The sequence below is a fragment of the Myotis davidii genome, unplaced genomic scaffold, assembly GCF_000327345.1.
Source record: "Myotis davidii unplaced genomic scaffold, ASM32734v1 scaffold217, whole genome shotgun sequence".
Classification (NCBI taxonomy): domain Eukaryota; kingdom Metazoa; phylum Chordata; class Mammalia; order Chiroptera; family Vespertilionidae; genus Myotis; species Myotis davidii.
The window spans coordinates 11,040,078-11,066,207 of NW_006290034.1; the positions used below are offsets into that span (position 1 = coordinate 11,040,078).

The window sequence follows — 26,130 nt, forward strand, 5'->3', positions numbered from 1 at the left end:
GAGAGAGAGAGAGAGAGAGAGATGTGAGGAACATTGATCAGGTGCCTCTCATACGTGCCCCCACCTGGGATCAAACCCACAACCTAGGTATGTGCCCTGACTGGGAATAGAACCTGCAACCCTTTGGTGCATGGGATATTGCTCCAATCAACTGAACCATCCGGTCAGGGCTGGACAAATCCTTAAAGAGAGATGCTGGCAAACAGAAAACTCGATGATAAACAGGGAGATGATGCAAGAGAAAGGGCTGAATCCAGAAATAAATCATATCTTCACATAGTGTTTACAAAAATTGTGTTTTGAATAATTTCCATAGAAATTATTTTACCCACCACAGGAATGCTGCTCCCTCCCACAGGGATTTGACCAAACAGAAAGAGAAGCAGAATGAAGGAAAAGCAGTAATTTAGATTTATATATAAAACATTAGTTGGAACCTAAGTAATAACCCTCGACTAATCAGAATATTTTATGCATTCTGCTTTTTAGTGGAAAGAGCAAACCACAAGAAAGCAAGCATATATCAGAGATTTAGAAAATGTTTCCAGGGATTATTTTAGGCTTTAAATTTTTTCCCCCAATTCCCTGCACTGTCTATCTTTAAAATATCTCACCGCACACCTCCCTCTTTCCCCTCACATGTGTTCATCTGTTCATTTAATCAACCTGCCAATATTTATCGAGCTGTCCTCTGATGTCAAGTACTCTTTTGGTCAGAGATGAAAATGTGGTCTTGCCTTCAAGTTTAATGCCTGGTTAGAAAGTTATCCTAAGACTACTCAGATTTTTATCACTTTTTTCACAGTTATATTTCTAGTTCTATACTAAATATTTCCATCTGGCCTTCCAGATCCACTGTCTACCATTTTTGCATCCTGTTTTCTGGGGAACAGTGGGGGAATGGTGGGGGGCAAGGGGGAAGGGCTGACCTTTACAATTCTGATAAACAAGTTCCTTTGCCCTGAGGTTCAGTGAATGGAGAAATCAAAAGATCAGAAGATCAGAGGGTGGCAAGAGAGAAGCAGGGCTGTTGCCTCCCCCGCCCCCCAACACACACCTCATTTCCCACACCTGCCAAGTTGTGGGGGGGACAGTGGATATATTCCTCTCCTGAAGACACCAGAACCTATTGGATAACCCTCTCATGGATTAGCAGCTGTCAAACAAATCATTGTGATTGCCAATTACACAATAATGAGTGCGTTTCTGAGAAACAACAGAAAGCAACACAGTTGGAACAAAGGAACTGTGACCTAAAGTAGCCAGAGAGAATGAAAATAGGTCAAAATGCTCTTCCAACTTACCCTCTGAAAAGAGATCTGTGGAAAGCCACTTCATGTTCACAGTTGGGTGAGAGAAGTTTCATATTCTCTGTCTTTCATACACCTAACCCTGCCATGACAAGATGACATAGAGGGGCAATTTTACTTGGTTGAGAGCAGCTGCGTGGTGCACAGTCTTGAGAACATGTTGTGATCCATTCTCGGTATTTGTATCTCGGTATCTGCCATGGCAAAACTGAAGCTGTCTTACTTTGGGCACATCATGAGAAAGCAGGGTTCTCTGGGAAAGACAGTAATAGTGGGGACAACAGAAAGCAGCAGGAAAAGAGGAAGACTAAATATGAGGTGGACTGACTCCATAAAAGAAGCCACAGGCATGAGTCTACAGGACATTGTGGACATCACTCATTCATAGGGTCACCAGGGAACAGAACTGACTCAAATACATGTAACACACACACACACACACACACACACACACACACACACTTGACATGGATAAGAGTTCAGGTGACATGCTTTGCAATATGGATTCTGACTGTAATATCTATCTTTGCATCTCTAAATGAATCTAATTTGGAACTAAATGGAAAATAGTTCCTAGAACCACAAGATTTACAATGTATGTCATCTAGCCCTCCTATTTTTTTACTCTTTTCACAAAAAGTACATACAGGTCAAATGATTCACAGAGATCAGTAATGGGTCCAGCACAGTGATTTTTCAACTTTTTTCATCTCATGGCACACATAAACTTATTAGTAAATTCTGCAGCACACCAAAAATCATATTATATTTTTTTGCCAGCCTGGCCAAAAAAAAAAAATAGGTACAATTTTGATTCATTTACAGCAGATGGATTTTTTATTTTATTTTATTTGACAATCTAAGGGAAGAGAGGTCAGTGCCCCTGACTAGTCAGGTATTGCATGTTTTAAAAATTCTTATGGCACACCAGTGTGCCTCTAGCAGCAAACCAGTTGAAAATTGCTGGTCGAGCAAACAAATTTTCTCTGAGTTCATGCTCAGTTCTACTTATTGAAGACAAAAAGTAAAGAAAAACAGAGCTGATTACAACAGCCAGTGGGTTTTAGAAAGTCCAAGGGAATCTAACTTGTGGAGATAGGATTTGACTGAGACAGTGAGCTTAACACCCTCCCTGTTTTCAGAGAGATCAAGATATCTTCTGATTTATTTATTTATTTTTTAGCAAGATCAAGATCTAAGCAGTAGGTCATGGCTAGGATCCCAGCATTACACCTGACAGACAGTGTGTGGGAAGGGACCAAACATAGCTTGATTACAGACGAAACAGAAAAGAGCTGAGCTAAAAGACACTGCCGGAAGCTCTGGGGACACCTTGCTATATTTCTTTTTGTAAAAAACCTCTGAAGTGGGAAGCCTGTTCATCCCAGTTGGGAAGTGGCTGTGAACAAAGGGCGGCGATTTAAATATAGAATGAGTGTAAAGATAACACACAGATCCTGTCTTTAGGGTCACACCATCTGGAAAGCTATGGCATGCGGAGACCACACAGTAAAATGCTCTTTCTAAACATTCATTTGCTAATTTCTAAGCTCCACTTCCTCCATGGAACACATGTCTTAACACTGAGGGTGAACAGTGGGCCTAGGGGATATTGAAATTAGTCTCTTACCTTTCTCCAAAAGTATTCTTTCCATCCCAGATCCACAATTTATTAAGGGAGCAACTCTCCATCTTCTTGGAAGACTTGTACTCTGACAACCTGACAAAAAGTATCGAGAGAAAACATTCCATGTGAACAGGGATTCCAGGGCCTGGAACGTCCCATGTAATCCATCCCCCTCGTGGCTCTGCACCCTAAGGAATCTAGAAGGAATGGAGTCAGTTCTCTGAAGATCAACATGGGCAAGTTATCCACCCAGGTCTGCTCTGACCCTCCCCACCTTCCCCACCATCTCCCAACCCCAGTCAAAATGACCATCATTGCAGAGTAAGACAGAGTCTCTCCCTAAGGTAAGAAGTTAAATCTGGAAAAAAACTATGGCCTTCGTCCTTGATTTTAAGGAAAAGGTATTCTGAGAAAATTTCTAGTTTGCTATCCATATCACCCAGTTTCTCCCTTAATTTTGCTAGCTGACACCTTCCAGGGGAAAAAAAAAAAGTCATAGTGCTGTAATGCCTCCCTTAAAACCCCTAAGTAGCTTTCCCAAAGACACAATCAGTCTCTGATGATTATCCTCAGACAGAGAAAGGGCTATAATTTGCACTTCCTCCACAACCAGGGAAATAGTGTCTTTCAATGTTGCGGGTGGAGAGATGAGAGCATCAGCCCTTTAGTAATTAGCCATTTCGTTGCCATGGGAGTTAAGCCTTTCCCCTGGACCAGCTCTAGCTGTAACTACTCAGCTTCACAGAGCTGTCACTGAAAGTAGGGTGCTCATCTGGCATGGCTTGTGTGACTCAGCGGTTGAGCGCCGACCCATGAACCAGGAGGTTCATCATTGATGTTTTTTATCTCTCTCTCTTCCTTCCTCTGTGAAATCAATAAAAATATATTTTTTAAAAAAAGAAAGCAGGACACTTGTCTGGAAATTAAAGTCCTTCCTATTCCTGCTCTAATTCCTTGTGTGATTTTTTTGTTAAGATACTGATATCTTTGGACCAGCCTTGTCAGCTATAAAATGAGGGGTGGGATTAGAATTAAGACAAAGGTGAAAAAGAACAAATCTCCAAATCATGATCATGGTTTCTTGTACATCAGTAGTTTAATGACTCTTGGAAGTTATCTCACTCAAGGACAGACTCTGCCTCACTTTAAGTCCTTATAATGAATCAAGTATAAGACAGTAAGTCTAGGGAATGATAGTTATACCCAAAATTATCAAAAGAAGGGTTTGCTTTCATTGTGGAATCTAGTCCACTATTTTAAAAACATATTCAATATAAGTTAAAGGTCAGAGGGGAATGGACTGTGCCTTAAGTAAGTTTTGAACACAGATGCCATCTAGTCTCTGCATTCTGCAAAATTCTTCTTTAAGTGAATAAATGTGTAGGATAACTCTCCATTACCTTGATCAGCATCTAATACCAACCTGACACTTAGAATTAAATTAGAGAAACAAAATTGGATACTTTGAGTCTTGAGGGCTGATTATACTATTGGAGCTGGGAGTGGATTTAAACTCTTTCCTTATCCCATTTAAATCTAACTAGATATAAACTCTCCATTACTGAGGAACAGAGGTGTGTCTGCAGAGGTGGAGGTTCCCCTTGATGTTCTTGGACAAGGAAACCTAATCCTTTCTTCTGACACACATGGTTGCAATAGAAAGTGTTCCCCAACTGCCAGTCTGGTTTTAATCTATTGTTTCAAGCAGGACAGGATTTGCAGGGAATGTGAAGAAAAGGGCAAAATTACCAGAACTTACTATAAAATAAAAGTGTTGATGAGAAATCAAATTTTAAACAAGTGTTCAAAATTGTAAGCATGAGTCTATTATATAGCCATACAGTGCATATGTGTATGACTATTAAGAGTTTTTAATTGTGAGTCTGCTTCCAATACAACATTTGTATCTCGTTTGACGAAAATTCTTTGGCTTACCAAATGATAGCAATGGTAAAATATTGCAATAAATACAATGGTGCTTCATTTAAACAATACTCTTGCACAATAAGATATTTCTTAAGTGAACTTCCCATGTAACCAAACTAACTCTGCATTATATAAACTTTAAAAATGTTAACCGTATTGTATGGAAACATTTCAAAAGTGTATTACATATTTTTTCTTTAAAAGATGCACCCAACAACATATCTTTTCCTGAAGGTTCAGGATTAGCATTTAAAATCCCTATTAAAATATGCTGAAGATACTGTACTTCTTAGAAGAGAACAAGATGGTGAGCTTATTTGATGGTGAGCTTTTTGGTGATACTCTCCCCAACACCAAAAGGTTTCAGAATGCTGCTGTAAAAAACAACAAAAGCAGACAAAACTAGCTTGCTTTTGATGGATCTAGTGTCTTTTCTGCTGTCAGCTGTCCCTTCTGGCATGTTACAAGCCTATCAACCTCTGAAATATAATCATGTACTTGGTCAAAATAAAATTTAAATTTAAAAGATAAGCCTACTGTATGTAAGGCACTCTACTACATGCTGGGAGAAATTTAAAAAAATACAAATTATGGTCCTGTCCAAGGAGCAACCTTGCTGGCGGAGGGACACTCAAGTCATCAGGTCACCACTACGGTGGGAAACACAACTTATTACTTCTAAGTGTGAAAATAATGTACCTAAAAAAAATACAGGTACTGAAATGATTACACGTGTGTTCTGATATACCTTCTTCAATGGGAGTATGTCTCACATGGAAATATCAGTCATGTGAGCCTTAGCAGATAAAAGACGAAAATTGCTGCATGAGGAAATAGAGTAGGCAGGCCCTTCCTCAGCTGTCTGCGGTAACCCTCATCTTATTTTTAGGCTTTATTTTACAATCCAGATGGCGTAGGATGTCATAAATCTAATCTTACTAATTCCTACGGTCACTGAAACTAATTAATAACATCTGTTAAAACAAAAAATACACAACACCCTGTATTTTAATTCTTTGCTGGGTATGTGAGTACAAAACATTTAGACATTTTATAAAACTGCATATATACAAGGGATACTATAGTGTATATCGTTTTAAAAATCATCACTTCCACTGGCCATATCTCTTTCCTGGGTTTCAGTATTACTACATTAGGGGTTTTTTAAAATATCTTTTGGTTATTCTGACTTTTATTCCACAAACGCTACCTGGTTTCTCAGACTTCCTTGGTTTCCGTGACCATCTGTCTCCTAGTTCAGACCTCTCTTCTGAGATCCAGACGGACCTATCTAACGGGCCTCGCATTTTGGGAGGACGATAGGCACCTCAAATTTGACAGAGACAAAGCCAGTTTTGTTGAAGAGCGAGACTTAATTTTCTTCGATTCTCCCTCCTCCCCCTCGTCATCCCTACCATTCCTTCCCCGCTTATATTACACCAATTATGCTTGAACTTCACCAGTGCTTTGTACCACTCTTAGGAGATTTTAATGGATGGCTTTAATTTATAAATGTTGGTTTAACCTGTTAGATTCCAGTTCCTTTAAGAGTATGGGCAGCCTTATTCCATTTATCTCCTACTTCTCCCTCTGGAAATGCGGTCATTTTTAGTATTTGTCCAATGGACACATACAACAAAAACAGAAAGGAATTCTGACGAAATCTCTGCGTTCTATTTTTACTGATGTCGGTCTTCTATGTCTGGGAGCGGTGGGGTGCATCAGCAGAAGCAGGAGCACTGCGCTAACTCTCCTCAGAATTGAACTCAAAACAGGAAAATGCTTCTACCAGGTCTCACCTTCTCCTTGGACGGGTCTCAGTCCCGCCCTGACCAACCCTCCTCCCCGATCTTGGTGTGGGCGTCTGTGACAGCCCAAACACTGCATCGTGTATGTCTGCTCCCCATAGGCCGTACACTTCTCGAAAGAAAGATGCGTCTCTTTCTTGGTCCCTTCAGTACTGTTTCTGCAGCCCGGGTGAAATGAGGCTACACAGGTCTCAACAGAGGACTCGCTGCTCACAGGACTGCGAGGCCCCATTCCCACAGAAACTTCTTTAAAGCTGCCTCTGGGGGCGGGCTAGGGTCCCCAAAGCAACTTCCTAGCCTTCCTTCCGGAGCCTCTCCCTCCAGGAAGCCAGTGCAAAGAAGAGGTCTCCAAGGGAAACACTGAAGCTCAGCTCCGCCCCGTCCCCATCCCCACCTGCTCTGCAAAGACCGGTCTGTCCACCGCAGGGGCCCAGCGACCCGCCCCCGAAGGCAAGAGCGCAGGCGCAGCAAGCAGGAGCGCAGCGAACAGCCACTGGCTCTCCGAGCAGATGTCACTCAAGACAAGAAAGCTCCGCCCTCCTCAACATGGCGCTGCGCTCAATGCGGAAGACGCGTGGGTGCTGGGGCTTCATCCGGGCACTTCATAAAGCACCCGAAGCTGCTCCTGCTCCCCAGGTAACCAAAGCTGGCCCTTCTCCCGCTCGTTTTCCATACTCCTACGTTCTTCTCGCCTCCCCTTCCTCCTTCCCTCCTTTTGCTTCTCTCTCCCCCTGCCTCCACCCCCGTTTCCTCTGGAGAATACCCGGCCACTTCTCTTCTGAAGTCGTCTCCCTTAAGACTGCCCTTCTACCTGGAGCGTGGTCACGTTGCAGGGATGCGTGTGACGTCACGTGCCCCTAGTGGGAGGGGCGTACCGCCGCTCGTGCACTGGGACGGCCCACCTTCCGGTCTCTTGGCGGTCTTACGGTCCTTTCCTAACCGCCAGCCTGGGGCCCAGGAGAAATTAGGAAAGTCTGGTTAATGATGGGGAGGTTTCCGTTGGCGCGGCGCTGCGCGGCGCTGGAGCGAATGTCGGTGCGTTTCCCGGTGTTTCCTCTCCTTCACCCCAAAGGAGATTTGCCCAAGTGCGTGGTCCTGTCCGGGGCCAGGCAGCACTGCTGTGGCCATTCACTACTCTGTCGTGGAGAGCAGGACACGGCCTTCAGCCTGTCCGTCAGTACTGGGAATTTTACCCTCATGGCAAAAGAAAAAAAAAATAATAATATGTGTGTGTGTGTGTGTGTGTGTGTGTGTGTTTCATTCACTCAGACATTTACTGAACGTCTTCCCAGTCTAATCTCACTGGTAGGCTCATGCCATACATCTCTTGGGAACTCTCGTGGGAACTCGGAAGAAACTTCAGGTTTTGGGGTGCCGGGGCGATTTCCTGGCGCATTGGCTGTGCTGCTGCGCAGGGGAGAGGCTGTGCGGGGTTAGCGGGGTTTGGAAAGAGCACTGCACGGGAAGCTAGAAAACCAGAGGTCAAGGGGGGTGTCAGCCACTTGCTAGTGGGGTGACATGTCACGTCACCAGGAATCTCGCAGGGTTTATTCTCTTTAGGAACATGGGTGGAGGGAGGCTTGGACCGATTGCCACATTTATGTTCTTTCAAGCTTGGGGAATCTATGGCTTCATGATTATGAATCCAAAGTACAGCAATGAGCCGAAACCGGTTTGGCTCAGTGGATAGAGCGTCAGCCTGTGGACTGAAGGGTCCCGGGTTCGATTCTGGTCAAGGGCATGTGCCTGGGTTGCGGGCACGTCCCCAGTAGGAGATGTGCAGGGGGCAGCTGATCGATGTTTCTCTCTCATCAATGTTTCTAGCTTTCTATCTCTCTCCCTTCCTCTCTGTAGAAAATCAATAAAATATATTTAAAAAAACAAAACAAAGTACAGCAATGAGATTAATTACGAAAACCAAGATTTAAGTTCAACTTGTTTTTCTAATCACCCCATAAATCTGTTAATTTTCAGCACTAAAGTTTTCTTCATGGATAGGAGCCTAATAAGATTCTTGTGAGGATGAAGGATATTATATCAGAAAGCTCATCATCAACCAAACAGCTATTTAAATGTTACTTTAAATTTCAGGCAGCAGTGTTAGGGAAGGATTGATTAAAAATTAGATAAATCCAATACTCCCCTCTTGGGAACTCTAGGGCCTGATTCTGTAGAACCAGAATTGGTTGATTACTATATTTATAGCTAATCGTAGCCTGTTGAAAGCTATGGCGTCAAAGTAACTAAGCTTTAGACCCCCTACTTCCTCTCATTCCAAACAAGAGCTAAGGATGTCACGAGAGATAGAGACTCAAAGAGAAAAAGAAAAAGAAGCTACAGCCCACTAACAATTGCCCAGGGAAATTAAGGGGACTAAATCATTATAAATGCTAAAGAAAAAAATTCCTTAAGCATCTATTGTTTCAGTGGCGTTTACCAAATCGATTATCTTGAAGTTAATCAACTGTTAATCTAGATTGTTTCAAGATGTAGAATTCCCAGAACAGAATAGTGTTTCCAAACCTTTGATTTAGCTTTGATTAGAATAAGAATTAAATGTGAGAGCGTCTTTTAAAATTATAAATCTACATATAATTTTCAGTCATTAAGAATGATGGTTTGCAATGGACATAAGACACTGGGGGATGGGGGAGGCTAGGGGACTGTCTTGGGCGGGGGGAAAAAATGGACACATATGTAATACGCTTTGTAATAAATAATAAAATTTAAAAAAAAAAAAAAAAAAGAATGATGGTTTGAAGGACTTTGAAAAAGACCAATTGAAAAAAGATACAAAATTGCATTAACAGTGTAATTATAATATCATGTTTGTAAATAAATATTTATATAAATATATGCACAGAAGAAAAAGAAAAACTGGAAGGAAACAACCATTCTTGTTTTTGTTTTGCTAGGTTTTCCTAAGTAGTGGATTAAAAATGATTTAAGCTCTGGCTGGTGTTGCTCAATGGTTAGAATGTTGGCCTGTAAACTGAAGTTTCTGCAGTTCAGTTCCTGGTCAAGGACATATACCTGGGTTGCAGGTTCGATCTCTGGCCCAGGTCGAGGTGAGAGTAGGAGGCAACCAATGGATGTGTCCCTCCCTCCTTCCTATTCTCCCTCACTCCAACTCTCTAAAAATCAATGGAAAAAATATCCTCGGATAAGGATGAACAAAACAAAAAAAAAGTGATTTAAGTTTTCTTCTTTAAGCTTTTCATATTTTTCATATGTTCTAAATTGAAGATATATCACTTTTAGACCCAGAATAAGATTTTAAAGTGTAAATCTCCGTATAAATGCATAGTCATTAATATCATCTGTGATATTTTAGGTCTCAGAGAGATACTTGTCCCACAGTGCTGTTATTAAAATGGCCTTAGAAAAGGACTACTAAAAATTTATGGCCACTTTTCCTGTGTGTATCTTCTTTTTCTCTTGAAAAGCTTCCTTTGAAGTCAAAGAGATTTTGTGAACAGATGCAGAAATATGTGAAGGAAGAATTGGATTCTTAAACCAGATGCATTAGACATTTTTATGATATCTCATAACCTTTGTAGAAAACAAAAATTATTTTGCAAGAGAGTAGTATAATAGAAAGAAATGTATATTTATCATATGGATGATCCTATCTAAAACGAAGAAACAGCTAATTTGCTTATTAATAGTTTTGGCTGCACAGTTACTCCCTGAGGTGAGAAGCAAAAGTGGTGGAGCTATAGCTCCTTTGTTAGAAACCATGACTGATAAAGTACTGTGATTCCTTGGTAGTTTTGTTTTCTTAAAAAAGCAAAATCTTGGATAATAAACTTGCCATTGGGGACCTTTAATTATCTCAGAGGCAGGCTTTTGCGCCTCAAGGCTAGATGTAGAGTCAAGTTTAAAATAAAAAGGAGGGGGGAAACAGAAATAACAGAGTATCAAGCAATAGTCATTTTGCGATGCCTACAACTTATATGAAAGCGGTTTATTTTGCCAGGTGTTGCCTGACAGAAAACTGTTGAAGTCTGACAGGATGGGAGTAGTCCCAGAGTCAGAATGGAGGTCTGACATGTTATGTTTAAATGCTGCTGGCATTAGGTAAATAAAAGCCTGTCATCGTTAGTCAAACACTGACTCCGTACTTTCTCAAACACTGACTTAGGATTTTATTGCGCAAAGAATGCAATATTGATAGTTACTGGAGTTTTGCGTGAATATTTATAATTACTCAGTTGAAATATAGAACGGCCTCATTTTATCACACTTGAACAACACACTTTGCTATTAACTGTCCCAACCTGGGTTTGGCCCATACTGTATTAATATACTGTGCCTACAGCTATTGGCCACCAAGTGTAGCCATTAGATGAAGGAATTATGCCTGCAAAAACAATAGACAATGTATTAGGTTTTTTGATATTGTATTTCTTTCTTACAATAAGGCTTTTTAAAAATTGCTCTGTTTAAGTAAAATTATTTTAAAATAATTTTAGGTTTACAAAGTTGCAACATTTGTACAGAGTATTCCTATATACCCCTCACCAAGGTTCCTCTTACATAATCACAATCCAGTGATCAAAGCCAGGAAATTAACTTGGTGCAATACTAGCAGTTTTTCCATTAGCCTCTTCCGGGCCCAGGATCAAATCCAGGATCCCGTACGTATTGCATTTAGTTGTCATGTCTCCTTCAATCTATGGCACTTCTGAAGTCTTTCATGACTGTGACACTTTTCAAGAGAATTGGTTGATTATTTTGTAGAACGTCTCTCAGTTTGTGTTTGATATGAAACTGGGTTATGGATTTTGGCAAGAATACTACAGAATCCCTGGCCAGTGTGGCTCACTTGGTTGAGCATTGTCCCAAACCAGAGGTTACTGGTTTGATTTCCGGTTGTGGGCTCAACTCCTGCTAGCAGGCATGTGGGAGGCAACCAGTGGTTGTCTTTCTCATCGATCTTTCTGTCTTCCTCTCCCTTCCTCTCTCTCTCTAAAAAAACCAATGAAAGCATCGTATTTTAAAAAAGAACACCACAGAAGAGATATTGTTCAGAACAAGGCTTTAAGGCAGGTATTAGCACCTTCTTTTAAATCATGAGGAAGTAGACTTTAGTTAAGTAACTTGCCTAATGTCACAAAGCAAATTAATTGGGGAGTTAGGATGGTAAAATTCACTAAATGGGGTTTCGTTCCATATTTTGCGATTAGTATTTGTTATTGTAGGTCTGTGATCTAATGACATTAAACATTACTGTTTCCAGTGGCTTTATCCTTAGCTCTTCTCTGCCTTGTATTGTCTGTCCAACATGCAACATGAGCTCATCAGCATGGAGCGCTCTGAGGAGCTGCTGTAGCCATCTGGGAATTTTGCTGGATGATAACTGTGCCCGTTTGATCAGTCTCTCCATCTCTCTATGGTTTTCTTAAATGGTAAATAAAGGTATTGCATGGATCTACACTGAAACTCCTTTTAAGCTCAGTCAGTCTTGAAGTCCGTTCGTTTAAAATGCTCTAGCAGTATAGGTTGGTTTTCCTTGCGAACTGACTTAGCTTCTTAGAAATAATATTTCACTTTAGAAAATATGTTTGAGTTAATAAAACTCTTGGTATCTGCTAAAAATATCGAGGAGGAATAGTAGATCAATGCTGAGGATTTATGCCAGCAACTATTATGGCAGCAACAGCCAGGAAATGCTGAAGAAATTGAGGCCACTGACCCCAGATCCTTTCTCGGCATATCTGTTGCATGACTGCAGGTTACAGAAGAACTGACTGCAGAGGCTTGCACAATTATATATTTATACATTACTTAAGCCTATATATATATATGTATATACACATACATCCCTATGTCTTTCAGAAAAGGAACTAACAGCTAGTGCCTGCTATATGCTAAAGCCTTATACTATGTGCTGTACATACTTTATACTATTTACTTCTCACAACAATCCTGTATATATATTATTTTATTTTTTATATATTTTTATTGATTTCAGAGAGGAAGGGAGAGGGAGAGAGAGAGATAGAAACATCAATGATGAGAGAGAATCACTGCCTATTGCATGCCCCACACTGGGGATCAAGCCTGAAACCTGGGCATGTGCCCTGACTGGGAACCAAACTGTGACCTCCTGGTTCATAGGTTGACACTCAACCAGTGAGCCAAGCTGGCCGGGCTTACCCATTTTATAAAAAAAGGAAACTAAGGCACTAAGAGATTAGGTCACTTTCTCAAGTCACAGAGCTAGTAAGTGGCCGAACCAGGATTCAAACTCACCCTTGCCTATGCTTTTCCCATTTGCCCAGTAGTGGTGTGTTATCAGATGTAATCTTATATGAACCCAGGTTAGATAAATCAGATAAAGGCAGAGCTTTTCCGGTTGAAGGAGTAGTGGCAACCCTGCTTGTTGACCTCTGCACCCCACCACGCCCCTCCCACCAGGGGCCTCTAAGGTGGTGCCACACAATCTTGGATTTTTTATGATGCATTCGAAAACTCCTTCAGTTTCTTTAAATATCCAAGTGAGTTTGTTGGCTCAGGACCACGTGTGATGGATGGGTTTGTTTTAAGGAGCTGCCCTGTAAATGAGTAGTTGGGGAATATTTACTTTGATATATATGTACTTTATCAGTGAAATACAACATATATTCTATTTATCTAAAGCTACACAAGTGCTTCAGATAATAGCGGTCAATTTTCCTTCCTTCCTTCTCTCTAGACACAGCTTCCTTCTGCATAATGTGCTGGTCTTTGTGCACAAGATGATTTTATGGATTCATTTAGTCACTGCTGTGATGAACCTGGCCTCTTGCCTCCTCATAAAGAACACTTACTCCAGGTCTGCTCTTGATTCCGTTCTACCGCCACCACTTGGGGCTCAGGAATTTCTCTTCTGGAGACTGCAACCTGAGGCCCGAGGCTTCTTCCTGAATTTTCCCAAGAAGAATTTACTCTTTTCGGGTAGAAGCTGCTCTGCCAGTGTGAGACACTAGATGCAGAGAGATAATTTATAGGCACAGGGATGATCCATTGGCTCCAGCTTGACTTAATTTAACTCGGCTCAGGCATTTGCAGTTCGCTCTATATATCATTTCTCAGCAATACTCTATCTTTTATTCCCAGTTGGAGGCTTAACACTTTTTCTTAACTTCCCTGTGTACTGAGCGAAGCAAGGTCATATCTAGGTCTTCTCACTGCCCCTTCATCTGAGGTCTATTGGTCCTCCAGTCATTTGTCAGAATTCACCCGGAGCTCTTTTTCTTGGCACAGTCTTCCTTGCATCTCTCGAACCTACTCAGGTGGCTAAGGGACTGCCTTTTTGATTGCCTCTCTGTCTCCTAAAAGCAGAGTCAAGCCACCTGATTCTCACAACTTTTGCTTCACCATCCATTGCCCTCTCAACCAGGACACTAAGTGGGGTGCAAGGATGTCAGTCTCCTTTTCATTCCTGTTCTGGTGTTCTGGCTGGGACTTAGTAACATGCCAGGCAACTCCACATGGATGGAGCCCTGAATCACTGACCTTGGTTATGTTTTCTTTTTTTTAAATATGGTTTTTAATTGTGTTTTTAGAGAGAGAAAGGGAGAAGGATAGAGAAAGAGAAACGTCAATGAGAGAGAAACATCATCAATTGGCTGCCTCCTGCACGCCCCATGCTGGGGATACAACTTGCAACCTGGGCTGGGAATCGAACCAGTGACTTCTGGTTCATGGGTCGATGCTCAACCACTGAGCCACACCAGCCAGGCTGTTGCTTCTTTGCCCAGGTCCTTGAGATGATAGTTGATTTTTCATGTAGGTATTTGAAAGCATAAAATAAAAGCGCAAATCTGGCCTTGTAAAACATTTTCAAGCGGAATTTCTTATTGTAATATTTAAACTGCTTCATGTTTGCTCATTAATCTTCATTACAAATACAAAATTTTACTATTTAGTCATCTAAAATTTTTACTCACTGATTAAATTTTCATTGTCTTCCTATTCTTAAAACCAATTTTGTAAGATGGTGAATCTAAATAAGGAAATATCAGTATTCCTTCAAGTTTTAGTTCAGGGGATATTATTTTCTTATTTGTACTAAAATTAGTTGAATGTGTGACTTACTTGGGGACTCTATTGCAATTGCAATTATTACTAAGCATGATGATGGGAGAGGTGATACTAGCACACATCTGTTGGGTACTTACTATGTACCAAGCATGGTTTGAAGCACTTGACATACATTCACTCTTTTAATCCTCATAACCCAATGAGATAGGAGCTAATATTAGTCCTGTTCTATAGGTGAGGATACTGAGTGGTTAAATAACTCACCCAAGGTCATATAGTTAGCAAGTGTTAGAGGCTCAATATAAACTCAGATAGCCTGATTCCAAACTGTACACTAAAAAATAAGAAAATATTAAATTCCGAAACAAATTATCTGTGATAATATGCTGATGACTGCTTTGCACCTTTTAAATCTCTTCCATGAAAGCCACTTGTGTATCTTGCCATTGTGACACACAGAACAGAAATTATAAATCATCCTTTGTTGTTGCTGTTCCTACAGTCTTGTTTGGCTCAATGAATTATGAGAAAGGAGCAAAGCTGTCTTGTAAATTTATCTCCATGTCTCTATTTGGCTACTGCCACTAGGATTACCCTGTGTAAAATAAGGGCTTTTAACACATGAGTCCCAAGGTGCATGTAGGAAGTTCTGTTTATACACATTCTATAGCGAAAAGGTCAACCTGTGCACAGCCCTGCAGGCAGAGGGGAGGTGGTGAGTGTTGAAGCTGATGGATGACCAGGGGACCACTATCTAGGGTCTAATTGGGATTTATGGCTAGAGTACTTTCTTCAAAAGTAGCAGAGGTGCAAAGTGGGAAGAGGAGAGAGATGAAAGTAATTAGTGTTGTGGGCCATTTTAGCAAGGGATAGGTAAGAATTTTATTCAAACCGATTCTCATTTCAAAGAGTTCTTAAAGGGATCTATAATTCACTGATTGAATTAAAGTGAATTATTACCAATTAGTACATTAATTAGGAAGCTATTGAGGCTTTAAATTTAGCAGTGTTGAACAGAGTTTATTTTATACACCCATCAAAGGGCTCCTCATGAACTGTTCCTTATCCTCCCCATGAACAGAGACTTTGCATCGGCCCTTCTACTTTATATTCATTCAGCCCCATGCTTTACTCGCTGTGTTACTTTAGGCCCCTTTTGGGAAGCAGGAGAATGTAATGGTGAAGGGAAATGGAGCTGTTTACTCAAATCCCCGAGTTGGATTCCTGTCCTCTCATGGGGAGAATGGTCTGAGCAGCCAGTTCATAAATTTGCTGGAAGAGAGGAGATCTCTTGGGCTGGGGGTAAGTGTGCAGGATCAAGGTGGAGTCCCAAGGGAGATATTAAGAACCAGACTATGTGGAGCCCTTGCCAGTTCTGGGGAGAGAGCCAGGTTGGCCCTCTGTGGATACTAGTTACCTGGCCATCATGGTTGTGAAGGAAAATCCTTCTCTGCAGGCAACTTTGGCTTCTGCACTGGCTGGCACCTTCCCAGCCTCCTCCATGCCACCAAGCTGTGAAACCCAGTAACCTAGAGAAGCAAGTGTCTAGGATAAGTGGTCATATGAGCATTATACTTGTCATTTAAAGTTGACCGGCTCTTCACCATGAGGAAGTGGATAAAACAGAAGGTGTGTGACTTTGGGGATCAGTTGGACTTGGCTCCACCACATACGAACTGTGTGTTGCCAGGCAAGGTATTTGACCTCACCAAACCCCAGTATTCTCCTCTAGAAGGTATTAATAATAATACATTGTAGGAATTTTATGTGGATTTGAGATCCTGCCATGTATATAAAGTCCCTTGGCCAGTGCTCAGTACCTTCTGGGTCCTCCATGCCTGACAATGATTATTTCTTCAATTATATGTAATTCTATTCAACAACCTTTTTCTCCTCCACCCTTATCAATCTTAATAATCCTTTGATCCCCCCATATCCACATTCTCCTGTCCCTTCCACCCCCCCAAAAAAATCAGTCTGACCAGATTAATCTCCCAAAAGCAGAGCTGTCATTCTTAAAGCCCCTTTGGGGGCTTATCATAAAGTTTAGACTCCTTATAGCCCCACATTCAAGACCTGTCACTGTCCGGATCCAAAACACTTTCTAGGCCATGGCTGTCATCCATGGATCCTTTGCCCTGGAGTTCATAGAGTTGCCACATTTGCTCAGAGCTGTTCCCTTTCACTTCTTTGTTAAAACCACTCTCTCTTCTTGGAAAGGCCTTTCTTCTCATCCTTGTCGGTATCCCACCATTCTTTAAAAATGAGGCAAAAAACAAAAATCACTCATATGTAGGTTCCAGAAAACTTCTTTCTGAAGCTGTAAATGATAGCTCCCATTTTGAAATTTTATAGGACTTTATACTTTTCTTATAGAAATTAACACATCCTTCTTTATATTGTCTCTGTTTATAGGTATTTGCTTAGGACAGATGGAGAACACGCTCTTTTTAAAATTTAGATCTTTCTGAACTCTTCAGCAAAAATAATAAATACTTGTTCTATAGGGACAGCCTTGGGCTGCCATTCAGCAGGCAAACCTCACCAGGAGTATGTACCTGCCCACCTCCAGTAGTGAAGGGTGGGCAGGAAGAACTCTTTTTTTTTTAAAAAAAAAATTTCTATTTGTTTTCTGTTTCTTAAATTTTTTTAAATTGATTTCAGAGTGGAAGGGAGAAGGAGAGAGAGAGAGAGAGAGAAACGTCAATGATGAGAGAGAATCATTGATCGGCTGCCTCCTACACTCCCCACATTGGGGATATCGAACCCACAACCCTGGCATGTATTCTGACCGGGAATTAAACCATGACCTCCTGGTTCATAGGTCAGTGTTCAACCACCGAGCCACGCTGGTTGGGCAGGAAGAATTATTTCTGTTGCACCTTAGCTATGATAACTATTCATGTGAGAAAGTGAGGTATTACTTAAATCTTTGGCCTACGAATTCCTGTAAAGAGTTCAGTAAGTATTTTTTTGAGTTAATGAATTCAGTGAAAAATAAAACTGAGATAAGGGAAAGTACATACCATTGGCATTTGGCATATTGTTGAATTTAAACCGTACAATTTTAAGTATTTAATTATAGAAGATGCTCAGTATTTGCTAGAGTTAAGTGATCTCATTATTGTCCCAAATATCTAGATGATTGGGAGATAATATCAATTTTATTTTAATGATTTTCCAAGTAGGCTGTGAATTTCCAACTTGTTGCTAAAAATGACATTTTTCATTACTCTAGCCCCAATTTTATTTTTCACAGGTGTAGCTAATTATACTGGAGTTTCCTACCTCTGTATATTACACTAAAGCTTGTTGCCTCTGTATATAGAAAAGTATAGGGTTAAAGATTAAGATGAGATGATTTTATTTTGAGGACAGTTTTGCCTCAAGAGACTGGTTCAATAAATGTGCTGTATTATCTATACAACAACTGGCATTGTATTATAATCAAAAGTATGCTTTCTTCAACTCATTAAGGAAATAAGTGCACTTATTGCATTAACTTTGCCATTTTTCTGAATTGTTTATTTGGGGTGCCTTTAAAGGAACCTTTCAAACCATGCCTAGCACCTTTGCTTTATAGATCTTGGTATGTCCTGCATAGATATAGAAAAAGCCCTATGTCTCACTGCACTGTTACACTATATAGACAGAAAGGCCATTTGTAAGCTTCCAACCTAATGCTATTGCATTTTTCTTTGCACCATGATAAGAGTGGAGTTGTGTGACTTAAGCGCAATTTATATCGACATTACAAAGAACTTACATTTTCTTCTTTTAAAGTGGCTGGTAGTTGGTAAGGAAATTTAAGTAGTTGGTAAGGAAAGTTTCATTGTTATACTTGCTTACCAGTTTATCATTTACATGTTTAATAAAACCTGATGTAACCAAGCATAATCATAGAACTGTCACAGAATGTCATCTCTGTAGGAAGAGGTTTGATTATAGCATCTTCCTGATAAGTCTGTGACTACAGTGGCCAGACATCTTGTTAAATCAAGGACGAATTGTACTTATAAATCTTTTAAATGTCTTAGAAATTCCAACATTTCAGCATCCACATGACATTTCCCACATTGTTTTTCACATTCTAAAATGGACCAGAAATTCTTCAGCAGACCATGTGTCCTTGATTTTGATTGGGAATATATTAACATATCTATGACTCAAATAGAGACACAGCTATCCTCTCATCTTATTTTTCTGTCTAAATAGCAGACTTTTTGGTCAGGCTTGCATGTCACCTGTCTTCTTGAAAGTCAAATGCCCATCTTTAGACTAACCATGTGAAGATAGGGCCATCCAGCTTCCATTTGGACCACATGTGAAAAAGGGATGGGGAGAGAGGAATGTCTCTTCAAAAAGGAGTAACAAAGCCATGGCCACTGATGGGAGTACTATCAGCTGAATAACACTTAAATTTGTTTTTAATACAGAAAGATCATCAAGAAAAGCATGTAAAGTGGGAAAAATATTTTTTTAAAAAATCAGGGTTTTTTTTTAACCCACTGTAGGCTCAAACTGGGAGAGAGACCAGAGTTGAAGAATCCAAAAAAGAAACAGAGGTGAGAGAAGTCCCATTAGAGTATGGATATAAGAGTTCTGAGGGTGGAGAGAATTTCAAAGAAAAAGAAGAGCAAGATAGTGGGTATATAGATTAAAGTTTATCCATTATAGTTTATAATTGGTATATCACAAATGATATTAACAGCAACAACTTAGAAAAGTTATGAGTGCAGGAGATTAATTATAGGGAGATGAAAGGTGAGGAAGTGAAGATTGCTCTTTCCAGAAGTCTGAATGAGAAGAAAGGGTGAAGGGAACTATAAAGAATGGCCTGACCAAGTGAATTTTTTGGAGGTAGAATCTTTTAGGATGGAAGAGCCTTGAGCATGAGCATGATTATAGGAGCAAGTAAAGATGGATAGGCTAAAGATACAGGAAGGAGATGGAAAGCAATGGAAGAAATGCAACCCAGAGCAAATGATTGAACACTAGGAGAGATAGATCAACTCTGAGACTGAGAAAGAGAGGTAGAGGTGGCTGTGGGTCTAGATCAGTTTGCTGGGAAAGGGCTGGGAAATCTAGGGACTCCAAAACCTGATGGGTGTAATTGTCTCAGGGGGCTTAAGTCCCAAGGAGATGGAATAGGTTAGTGGTGTAGTGTATGGGCTCTAAGTCAGACTCTCTGGGCTCAAATTAAAGTTCTTCCACTTGATAACTAGATGTCCTTGGGCAAGTTACTGAACCTCTCTGTATCTAATTTTCTTTATTTGTAAGATGAATTAAAAGTTAAAAGCTTAAAAAAAAAGTTAAAAGCTTGAGGCCCTGGCTGGTGTGGCTTAGTTGGTTGAGCTGTCCCATACACCAAAAGGTCAGAGTGCAGGAAACAGCTGACCTCAGCGATGTTTCTCTCTTTCTTTCCCTCTCCCTTCCTTTCTCTCTAGAATCCATAAAAACATTTTTTAAAAAGTTAAAAGCCAAACTGCCAGGGTTTAGAGCTATAAACTCTACCACTTCAACCCCTGATTAGCAGTATGTCCTGGGCAATTCACGTAACCTTGCTGTGTCTTAATTTCTTTATCTGTAAAACACATAAAGAGGGGCATATTCTTTCCTTAGATATATTAATGTCTCTATCTTATTTCTATTAAGTCTTATCCCAATAATAGCATCTATCTCAGAGGATTACTCTGAGGATTAAATGAGTTAATATTTATAAGTGTCTAGGACAGTACAAGGCACATTGTGAGCAATATGTAAGTTTTTTAAAAGGGTTCAATAAGCAGTATTGAGATTTGAGAGTCTAATTGAAACTAGAGACTATAAATTACATTAATAGATAAATTCTGCATTGGTTGAATTTTTTAAGCTATCAAGGTGTATATGTGAAGAAGGAGTTGTTTAAAACTACCTAGCTAGAAGGGGAGGGAACTAGGACCCTAAACTTTGGTTGGTTTTGCATTATGCTTGCCATTATAGTAGTAGGATATGAAGTCAGATGGCTAATAGGAAAGTAGAAGTGAGGAAGTCAATTGTATAGAACTTTAGAGTAAGAGTCATTGGAAGGCTTTGTTTGGAAGAATGACATCATCTGTTGTAGGTTTTAAAGCCTCACTCTGGCTGTAACGTGAAAAAATAGAATAGCGGAGCAAGGAGACCAGTTAGGACCTAATATAAGATTCGAGTGAGATATGGCGGTGGCTTGGACTTGGATGAGCAGTGAAGATGATTTCATGAGAAGTGGTCAGATTCTGGATATTTATTTTTTAAAGGATGTAGAACCAACAAGATTTTTTAAAAATTGATTAGATGTAGGATGAAAGATAGGAAAGAGTCAAGAATAATTCCCAGGTTTTTGGCCAGACCAACAGAAAAAATGAATTTGACAATGAGATGGTAAAGAGTGAAAAGGGAATAAATAAGACTTTGAGGGGTGGAGATCAGGAGTTGAGTTTTAGATATGTGGAGTTTAGATGCCTCATGAACATCTACATGGAGATGTCAGGTAGGCAGTTAGATACAGACCAAGCTCAAGAGAGAGGTCTACATAGAGATACAAATTTGTGAGTCCTTGGTGTAGACTGTCCCTAAAGCTAAGTGATTAGGTGTGATCATCTAGGCAGTATTTGTAGAAAGAGAAGAAAAGAGGTCCAAGTACTGAGTCTGTGAGCATTCCAACATTAAGAGATTAGGATGATGAGAAGAACCAGCTAAGACAGTAGCCAGAGAGATGGAAGAAAAAGGAGAAGGTGACATCCTGGGAACCAAGTGTTTTTCGTTTTCTGTTTTTTGGATAAATTCACATGTATCTGTGCACACACATAGACACACACATGTACACACACATACACATGTGCACAAGACATATCATATATGAATAAAGAATGATCTTGAGTACCAGCTACTTTTACTCATTAATTGTCATAGTCTCTATTTGCAGGCAAATTTATTTAGGAAGCCCAATTATTAAATAAGATAGCTTGATAGGGATGTTCATGGGATCACCTCATTGGCCAGTGTAATCAAGTTATGATAACCCAAAGCTCCATCTCCACTATGGGATATACTCCTTGGGCTACATATTGCTGGCCACTGTTATAACACCATTTCCCTTGGTCAGCTCTTTAAACACATGGCCAAGGTTTTTCCAATAGAGCTTCTTTTTCTATGCTTCCACCCATCCAGGGGGCATATTCTTTCTTTAGATATGTTAATGTCCTTCATCTTGTTTCTATTAAGTCTTATCCTAAGAGTTCTTATACTTTGAGGGGGGGGTGTCACTATTTCCTTTGATTAAAATGTGGACCTTCTACCTAGAAAAATATGTACATAAACTCTCAAAACTTTGTGTACAATTTCATCATCCTAGGTCAGTGATGGCGAACCTTTTGAGCTCAGTGTGTCAGCATTTTGAAAAACCCTAACTTAACTCTGGTGCCGTGTCACATATAGAAATTTTTTGATATTTGCAACCATAGTAAAACAAAGACTTATATTTTTGATGTTTATTTTATATATTTAAATGTCATTTAACAAAGAAAAATCAACCAAAAAAATGAGTTGACCTGTCACCTCTGACACGCTTGTCATAGGTTCGCCATCACTGTCCTAGGTTAAGAACTCCTACTTTAAATCACCTTATTTCTGTTTTGCTGACTCACAGAGGTTAAACTTGTACCCTTCTTTCAAATACTGAGCCCTCCTCCTCATGGTTGCCTCCTCTACCACTTACTCATTACACAGCCCATCTTATGATCTACACAATAAGACTTTCATGTGACATTGTTTTATAATGAGGTCTTTCTGGTACTTCAGTAAGCCTGAAGAGTGAGGCAGACCTTCCTACCTTATTCCTTCCTGCACAAATGGCTTTATGGTGAAGTCCTAGTCTATGCTTATACAATAATACAAATGTGTAAGACTCATGATAGCCCATTCTGAAATTCAGCTCTTAGTGGGGGTGTGAGAATCTTACTATAAGATGCTGCTGCTAAAACATTTAGGAACATGTATATATTGGTGTGTGTATATATATGTATATGTGTGTGTGTGTATATATATATATATATATACATAATTTAAGTTTTGGAGGAAATAGAGGAAGATTGAAAATATTTGCCTGAAGGGAAGAAAATGCTGTCCAGAATATTAAGAATAACATCCATCTGAACTTCACAGAAAGTATCATGAGAGCCTTTCGTTCCCTTCCTAATTTAAAATGCATTAAAAACTGTAAAACTGTTTTTTAAAAAAGAAAAGAAAGTGTCACGAGAGTGTCTGTGATTAGAACTGATCAGATATTTGGCTGTCCTTTTCAACCAGAAGATGGATTTGAACCAGATTACCACATCCATGGTTTAGTTTTGAAGAGAGGGGGGGTGGGGGAAGCCAATTATTTGTCTCTTTGTTCAAAGGCCTTTTTTTGTATTGTAGATCCCTGAAAAGCTGGTAGAGAAGCCAGCCTTTCACATCCATTAAGGTTAGCCCTGAAACTGTTGAATTTGATCTCTTCCATTTGCCATCTGGATACAGTAGAGAAAAAGCTATTCTGCACTGGGTTGCTGGACACCATCCAGAAAATAATATGTCAGGGGCATCAAAGGCTTGAGGCACTTGGTCCAGTCTGTCTAATGATCACAGGCAGAGTCTGCTCTCCAGTTTTGCAGTATATATGTATATATATCCCAGTAAAATAGATCACAAGGATTACTGCCAACTTGTCAAAGCTAGGATTCTTCCATCATAGACTTCAAAAAAAAGACCAGGTTTTAATTGGGCAAGGCTTGCTGTCCAAAGCTGAGGAAGCTCCATCTCATTCCAGTCTACCTCTTTCTCATGGGGAGCACTTCATGTAAGGAGGATTTTAATTCCTAGATGGTTTCATCCCACACCCAAATGCCAAATTTAAAGTCTCCTTAAAATTGACCTCATTTAAAACTGTATTCCTTATCCTCGGGATAAGTGGGCCCAGTATCTGGCCAGCTAATGACCAGGCTGGCAGCTTTCCAGGAATCTGACAACCACGTCTCATTATTCACACCAACTGGAGCCAATTGTGGCTGATTTTTTTTCTTCTTTTTCTTCTGTTATTTTAAAATGTGGATAGGAAGCAAAAGCAAGCCATGGCATGTCGTTTGGTCTCCTCTGGAATCGGGGAGGAGCCTTGCATAATGAGACCTGTAATACCGGGGAGCATCTGGCTGCGTTTTAAGGTAGCTGGAGGCCATCTAACTCTAAGCCCCGATAAAGCAGGCTTTGGCTGGGTGTTTGCAGGATGTACTGAGGGATGAATTTATAGCTTCTGCAGTAGGTAAAATTGTAGGACCGCTGCCATTTTATCTCTTGCACAGAGATGGGACGGCAGGAAGAGTTGCCAAGCCCTACCCATGAGCACAACTTTTCCCGGTGGACAGGAATGGGCCCCAAGCTGCACCCTAAATACTAAGGAAACTCCCAGATCTCTCCTGCTGACCTAGGAAGCTGGAAAAGCCCCTGCTGGCTGCTAGCCAGCTCACTGAAGGGCGTGTTATGGACACCAGCACTCTGGTTTCGTACTTTTTTCAGTGTATCCAGTAGAGCCAAAGTCATTTCTCACTCTGCTCCAAACTGGTGTCATTCAGAGACTTTACTCTCAAAATCTCCCTGTCCTTCTTCTCTCTTCAGATATCTTGGTATTGGGGAAAAACAAGTAGTTCTCCTAGATTAAGAAAACCAACCAAGCCCTGGTTGGAGTGACTTGGTGGTTGGAGCATCGGCCTGTGCCCTGAAGGGTTGCGGGTTCAATCCCCGGCCCCGGGTCGGGGCATGTGCAGGAGGCAACCAATCGTGGGTTCAATCCCCGGCCCCGGGTGTGTCTTTCTCACATCGATGTTTCTCTCTCTCTCACACACCCTCTTTTCCTCCCTTCCACTCTCTCTAAAAATTCATGAAAAAAATATCCTTGGGTGAGAATTAACCAAAAAAAAAAAAAGGAAAAACAAAATCTCCAAACATAAATTAAGCAAAGCAATGTTGATGATTCTTAGCAGCATTATCCCTGCTAAGCTTTGTGCACATACAGCAGGTCCTTGAATAATGTTATTTTGCTCCACATCATTCCGTTATAACATTGATGAGATACCCTAGGAACTTAACTCTTGCTTATGTCAGTTAGCCTATGGTAAAATTGGTTTTGTTTTATGTCATTTCACTTCAAGTCGCAGAACCTATTGACAACTTCAAGTGAGGACTTACGGTACATGTAACCTTTTTTAAAAAGATTTTTAAAATTGATTTTCAGAGAGAAAGGAAGGGAGAGGGAGAGAAACATCAGTGTGAGAGCAAAACATTGATGGGCTGCCTCCTGCATGCCCCCTCATCTGAATGTTCCAGTAACTTTGACATAGTTCAGATCTTTCTATTTAAAACGGAATGGCTAGCATGGTGTGTTCAAGAGGCGTGGGAACCTGTATCAGATATGAAAACTGAACATCAAGATCCCAGATTGAATAGCATGTGCCTTTAGTTCAATAGAAGCCTTTGAAGGGAAAGAAGGACAGGGATAGACATGTTTGAAATGCAACGGAAAAAGACTTTTCTATGAGAATAAAAAGGAACCTGGTGATGAAACTCATTCATTTAGTAATTATATACGGAGCAACCGTGGCCTGCAGAGGACATTCCTTAAGATGAGGCTAGTCAAATGTGACTTGTTCACTGGGAAAATGTATGCATTATCCTTCATAAAATACAGCATGGTCTTTTTATGATTTTAAATCAGTTAACTAATGTTCCAAATGGATTATTTCCTAACAAAGGGAAGTTAAAATGATCCAGATACTGAAACGTACATTTCTCCTCAACTTACCAGTCAACATTAGGAGTTTGCCGTTGCTTCATGACCGGAGACACCAGTAGGACCAAAGCCTTTTTCTCCGCGTTGCTTTTGGTTTTAGGAACCGTCACAGTGGAAGCCTTGGCCCCTTGAACTGTAGCAGCAGCAGGTAAGTGAAGGAGGAACTAGATTTCAAAATATTTTGTTTTAAGAGGTTATTTGTCGTGTTGAAGTCATCACCCGACATCTGATGTTGATTGTGAGATTCTTATTTTACCCTTCTTAAAGATTCAGATTAAAAAAACGTTAACCCATTTCCGCTAGGTTTTCCCATAAACCCCATTTCTTAACTCAGAACATCCTGGTCCTGCAGCGAGCGCTCTGCTGTGTTTCTGCCCCTGCTGGACCAGGGTTGCGCCTGGTCCCCAGTGGGGTGCATGCGATGCTTGTCCTCCCGAAAAGAGGAAATGACCCTGTATTGTAGGTTAGACACACTCTCCCCAAGGGCAGAGCTGAATTGATACTATGGGCTCCTCTGTACTTGTGAATGCCTCTTTAACAGCATATTATTAAAATAGAATGTCAGGAAATCATCACAGAAAATTCACTCTG

At 40.4% G+C, this 26,130-nt stretch overlaps 1 protein-coding gene and 1 long non-coding RNA gene across 2 annotated transcripts in view; one reads left to right on the forward strand and one right to left on the reverse strand.

Annotated features, from left to right (window-relative positions):
- Window positions 1-1,413: 1,413 nt before the first annotated feature.
- Window positions 1,414-7,131, reverse strand: LOC107182975. Its single transcript, XR_001513756.1, has 3 exons — window positions 7,066-7,131; window positions 2,941-3,030; window positions 1,414-1,504 (listed from the first exon to the last, which is right to left on the reverse strand). It is a non-coding gene; the product is annotated as an uncharacterized LOC107182975 (long non-coding RNA).
- Window positions 7,132-7,202: 71 nt separating this feature from the next.
- The window catches only part of WARS2 (tryptophanyl tRNA synthetase 2, mitochondrial), a 61,386-nt gene continuing 42,458 nt past the window's right edge, over window positions 7,203-26,130 (forward strand). The window contains exon 1 of the mRNA XM_006763092.2: window positions 7,203-7,307. Coding sequence (XP_006763155.1) covers window positions 7,218-7,307 — 90 coding nt within the window. The 5' untranslated portion in view covers window positions 7,203-7,217. The remainder of the gene's footprint in view (window positions 7,308-26,130) is intronic.